The sequence below is a fragment of the Scleropages formosus genome, chromosome 2, assembly GCF_900964775.1.
Source record: "Scleropages formosus chromosome 2, fSclFor1.1, whole genome shotgun sequence".
Taxonomy (NCBI): domain Eukaryota; kingdom Metazoa; phylum Chordata; class Actinopteri; order Osteoglossiformes; family Osteoglossidae; genus Scleropages; species Scleropages formosus.
In genome coordinates, this window is record NC_041807.1 from 40,751,437 (window position 1) to 40,757,236 (window position 5,800).

The window sequence follows — 5,800 nt, forward strand, 5'->3', positions numbered from 1 at the left end:
ACAGAAGGAGGCATAGCTGCAGACATGAAAGTCTCAAGCAAACCTAGTTTGTTCCCTACCACTTGCTGCACCGAGGTTCATCGTTCGAGTAGGTGAATAAAAATCAGGATAGACAAATCCCGATACCCTCCCACTAATGTTTTTTTTTTAAGTATAAGATACACAAATTGGCAAGTATCAGTGCCTTCTGCCTTCTGAGCACCAGGGTTCCATCTCCTCAAAACTTTGTCGTACGTGAAATTCATCTGCGGCTCGATCTTCCTGCACAAGCGAGTCACCAAACGCCAGACCTTCCGCACCTGTCCGCAGTCCCAAAAGGCGTGCGGGAGAGTTTCACTCTCACCGCACTGGAGTCGCAGGCAGAGTGGGTGGCTCGTCAGTTTGTGCCTATACAGATCTACTTTGACCGGCAACATACTTTGTAGACAACGCCAGTGCAAATCTTGATGGTGGTGGTCGAGCTCCTTTGGCTGAATCCTCCTCGAGCCCCAGAAGAACTTGAGTTCCTCTCCTCTTGACCACGGCCTTAAAGTTTACTTTACCCGCGCTACACATGAAGGTTGTTGGCTCCAAATTCCCAAATACTCATTCAGACTAAACTGATATAAATCCACCTGGAGTAAAGTAACTGGTCATACAGGTTTTGTATGATGGGGAAACACAGTGACACAGCGGTAGCGCTGCCACCTCTCAGTGCCCGGGCTGTTTGGGTGTAGCTTCAAATCCGATGTAGTTGGTTGAGAGTTTGCATGTTCTTCCTTTGTGTTCCCACTGGGTGCTCTGGTTTCTTCCCACCGTCCAAAGACAAGCAGTTCAGGTGAACTGGATGCTCCTGTAGTGTGTGTGTGTGTGTGTGTGTGTGTGTGTACTGAAAGATTTATCCATTTTCACAAGCTGCATGTCCTCATCAGGGTCGTGATGGTCTCGAACCCATCCTGGAAGGACTGGGGGCAAGGTGGAAAGAGGGGGGGTTGCCATGGATGGGACAACATTACATCACAGGGTAACCTCTCATACACACACCATGGGCAATTTCTTTATTGCTTATAATTCATTGCCAGTTCATCTGAACTACATCTCCTTCAGATGTGGGTGGAAACCAGAGCGCCCAGAGGAAACCCACACAAACACAGTGGGAACATGCAAACACAACACAGACCGAGCTAAATTTGAACCTACGTCTCAACAGCCCCTGTGGTGGCTCTACCTGCTGTACCACTGTGTGACTTGTACTGAGAGAATAATAAGACAATTTTCAAACAGCTTTAATAACTTTAATAATAATGTCTAAAGAAACATTAACACAGAGCAGAAAAATAAGCAGAATGTCTGAAGAGAACAATACAGGAACACACACAGGATTCCTCCTTCAGTTTGAGTTCAGCTCCTGTTTACTCCCTCATCTCAGAGAACACAGTTTCACTTTAGATCCTGTTGCCAAAAACCCAAACCCAAACCTAAACGCAGGATAGAGGGGTTCAGTAAATGTGGTCTGGACTCTGTGGAGGAGGGTCATTATGTCCTTAGAGACACTGTAGAAGGACAGAGTTCCTGCCCTGTGATCCAGGTAAACTCCTATTGTGGAGGAACTGGGACCAGATATTGCAGTCTTTACTTTATTGTGATAGAAACTGTACCTGGAGGGAGAGCAGATTAAACTCCAGGACTTGTTATTGAATCCAAAGATACAGTCATCATCTCCTCCTTTCCTGTTGATCCCTTTATATGACACTGCTACATAAACCCCCCTTCCACTCCACTGAAGTTCCCAGTAACAACATCCAGACAGACCCTCTTTACACAGAACTTGGTTCCAGCAGTCAAATCTCTCTGGATGATCAGGATATGACTGTATTTGTCCTTCACGGGTCACCACTGTGTTCCTCTCAGACAGACGGAGGTTTCCATTCACTGTATTTGTGTCCAGTGTGAGCTGACGGGCATCTGATGGAGGAGAAACAGAAGAAAAGAGTTTTTGCCTTTAGCTGATCCTTATTTTTACCTCGATTTACTGTAATATTACCTGTAAGTTACAGCTGTATTGACTAATGGTGGACAAAATGTCGGTAATTAATCTGACAATTAATACAATGTAACCCGTACATTTTCTGCACTTGTCGAGTGAATTTGTGGAGAAAGTGCATGTTGTCCTAAATATACTATTACTCTGGTACATTTCTGTAACTCAGACACATCAAGTTCAAGTTGTTTTTATTGTCATTCCTCTATATAGCTTGTATACAGTGGAATGAAATGTCGTTCCTCCGGAGACCGTAGGAGCAACGGAACAGGACAATAAATGCACAGGACAAAACAAAAGGGCTGTACTGAAAGCAGTGTGTAGTGTATGGAGTTCTGCTGGATTAGCGTTTACTGTTTATGTGACACGTGAGATTTACGAAGTGTTGGGAGGACAGAAATGTGCACAAGATGGATTTCCACATGTGAAAAACACTTGTGGAGACTCTACAATCCAACGGAGCTACTAGTGATGCTACATGAAGCCTCAACTGGTGACTCTTTGTGACGACGGACGAATCTCTCGCTGCAGTTCTTTATTATCCAATGACATGAATTCCCTCCAGTTTCTTTCTGAGCATGTGACTTTATGTGCGCGTTTCATTGGTCATCACAATATTTATAGTGTTTCTCTAAGCCAATTAAATTACTCTCAGATTGAAACAATAGTAACCCTGTTCTGTGTCAGCTGACTTTTTCTGTTTTTGTCATTGGCCAGGATGGACTGTCATGCGAAACTTTTACCACACAATCTTAAGAAAAAGGCGCTGTAAATGATCAGTGACAGTATAACAGGAAATAACTTCCCGCAATTAATGGCACAACATTTAGTCTTAATCACAGGTACGCGTGTGTGTGTGAACAGACTTACAGTGTAAAAACTCTTCTCTGGTCCTGGGTTCTGTAATCTGTTGTTTTTTCACTAGAAAGATGAAGAGAAACAGAGAGGCGAGTGAATGGGATTTACCTCTGGTCTTGTGTACATGTGTGTTTCCTCTATGGTTTCATTTCTACTGTCGTGGAGATCAGAGTTTCACTAAGGACACACTCACATGGACTGGGCTTTGAGTCCTTCACAAACATTACTGTAAATCCATGTTCTTTATATAATAACTATGTACAAATGTGTTTCATGAGAAACAATGTACTACATCGTGTGTGTATAATGAAAATGTATTTATTTCTGTACCAACCTGTTTGGGAGATCTCTGTGAATTTATTCTTACAGGCTTCCTCTAGTTGGGCTTTGAGATCACAAAGAGCTTTCTTGACATCTCCAAAAGAGCAGTGTGGGTCCACAGGGATGGTGGGTAAGTGTACAAAGTGTACAGGTCCAGGAGGGACACAGAGAGACTGGAAACTCTACACACACAGATAGAATGAGTGAAAGAAGCATCTCCAGCTCACATCCTTTAAGTGTATCATATAAATGTATCACACATGCTGTGTTCTCCAGTCTCATAGAAAAGCAGTGTTGTTACCTGTAGGAAATGGATGTGATCCTCTGTGTGTGAAATGTCATGGTTGTGCGTAGCACGGACGGACTCAAGTGCAGAGTGTCCGGATCGACGTGCACGGAAGCCGAATCAGAATCCATAGTCGTAGTCGAGGGGCAGGCGAGGGTCAGGCGATCAGCAAACGTCGTAGAAAGGACTAGGCAAAGAACGTGGTCAGGAAGAAACAGGCAAAGGGTCGAAGTCGTAATGGGTCTCGCAGTAATACGGTTCGCAGGGATACAAGGAGGCAAAACAAGATTCCGCGTCTGGGCTTCCTCGGCTTCCCTCTTTATAGTCGTTCCCATCAGGGAACGGCAGGTGTCGCAGAGGTGCCAGATGCGGAGAACGTGACATGAAAGCTGCTCCATCTCAGCATCTCTCCTCTTCAACTCAGCAATCTCCTGCTCCAGTCGCTCCAGGAGACCTTCAGCCCGACTCAGCGCAGCCTTCTCCTGAGCTCTGATCACATCTTTGAGCTCGGAGCGCCTTTTCTCAAGGGAGCGGATCATCTGGGTGAAGATGCTCTCGGTGTCCTCCGCTGCTGCCTGTGCGGAGCGCTGTTAGAGACACACAGAGAGGAGGGAGCCAGTTTATTCCCCACAGTGTGACTCAGTGCGATCGAGAGCCACAGCACTGGAAAGTGGTCCAACTGTGGTCTCCTCACTGTGTGACTGGAGGAGAGCCCTGACTGAGCCCTCAAATGGCTCTTCCAGCAGCCAGCTGAGCTGTTGTCTTCTCCTCTGCTCCATACTCACTGTGAGTGAGTCCACAGCCTGTCTCAGGTCCTGCACCTTCTTCTCTCTCTGCTGGATCCCTTCCTGGAATTCGCTCTGTGTCGCCTTTAGATGCTTCTGCGGAAACACAAAAATACAAGGATGCCTCATTCTACAAATACTGCAGTTACTAATTTTCAAACAGACAGAAATTTTTTAAGCTTTTAATTGCATTTACTGCACTGTTCTGTTTTTGTGATGGAGTCAAAATTACCTGCAATTCCTCATTTCAACAGTTGAAAGCAAAACACACTCAGAAGGAAACACAATTAGAGCTGAAGGACCACATTCCGTCTTCTCAAGCTTTTACAACGTCAGTTTGTGCAAAGTTAAAATTTTAAAATTAGATGTCGTACAAAGTACTTATTATTTAACTTATTGATCATACCTGTTCATCGGTCCTTCCTGCAGAAGCTGAGACTGTATCATGTCCTCTGTGTTCGTCCATCACACACAGCAGACAGATACACCGATGATCAGTACGACAGTAGACATCCAGCAGTTTGTCATGTTGGGAACAGACCTTTTCCTGAAGGTTTCCAGTCGCATCAGTCAGTTTGTGGTTCTTAAAAGCTGGAGAGTCATAGTGAGGCTGGAGGTGAGTTTCACAGTAAGACACTAGACACACCAGACAGGACTTGAATGCTTTGAGTTTTCTCCCAGTACACACATCACACACTACATCTCCAGGTCCAGCAAAACAGTGTTCAGGAGGAGCAGCTTGGAGTCCTGTCTTCTTCAGTTTCTCCAATACTTCAGCCAGTATGGTGTTTCTACCAAGAATAGGTCTTAAGATGAAGGTCTGTCTGCACTGAGGACAGCTGTAGACACCAACATGATCCTCCTGATCCCAGTGACCCTTAATACAGTCCATACAGTAACTGTGTCCACAGTTTATTGTCACTGGATCCTTCAGTAGATCCAGACAGATTGAACAGCTGAATCTGTCCTGATCCAGATGAACTCCACCTTCTGCCATTTTACTGCACACACAGAGGACAGAGCTCAGTTTCGTTTCTCTCTTCCTGTGTGTGTCGCAGTGGGACGTATTTCCTGCTTCTGCTGCAGGAGGTGTGGTGCTGGACTGAGACCAGACTAAGAGGAGCAGGATGAGCAGAGAGTGGAGTTTGACTCGCAGAGATTCTCTCGGACTCCTTTCTGACTCTTTACACTGTCATTTATTCTCAGAGTTTTACTGCAGAAACAAGAGTCTCATTGTTTTAGAGGGAAACTTTCTAATCCTGACACATCTTACGTTTTGCAGTCTTTTTAACATCATGTGGTACCTGAGCATTTTATTATAACAAGCAAAGTGCTGAACCTTTGTGTCACGACTTCAGGGTTGTCTAGAGGTTTAGTAGAGTGTTACAAAGTTCTGTACCATGTTATGGATTATCAATCGATGAATCAATCAATCAATGGTTTATTCATCAAATCCACAACAATACAACGTACAACAGTGGTTGCTGGCAATGAAGTGTCTTTTTCTGCAAGCTCGTGGCGGGGGCATTA

The 5,800-nt window shown here is 44.9% G+C and overlaps 1 protein-coding gene across 1 annotated transcript; it reads right to left on the reverse strand.

Moving 5' to 3' along the window:
- Positions 1–1,326: 1,326 nt before the first annotated feature.
- LOC114909857 (tripartite motif-containing protein 16-like) lies at positions 1,327–5,298 on the reverse strand. The gene is made up of 7 exons (XM_029249697.1): positions 4,677–5,298; positions 4,271–4,366; positions 3,875–4,072; positions 3,501–3,536; positions 3,213–3,381; positions 2,891–2,941; positions 1,327–1,944 (listed from the first exon to the last, which is right to left on the reverse strand). The coding sequence occupies exons 1-7, from the start codon at positions 5,265–5,267 to the stop codon at positions 1,400–1,402; spliced, it is 1,686 nt and encodes a 561-aa protein (XP_029105530.1). The 5' UTR covers positions 5,268–5,298; the 3' UTR covers positions 1,327–1,399.
- Positions 5,299–5,800: the final 502 nt, after the last annotated feature.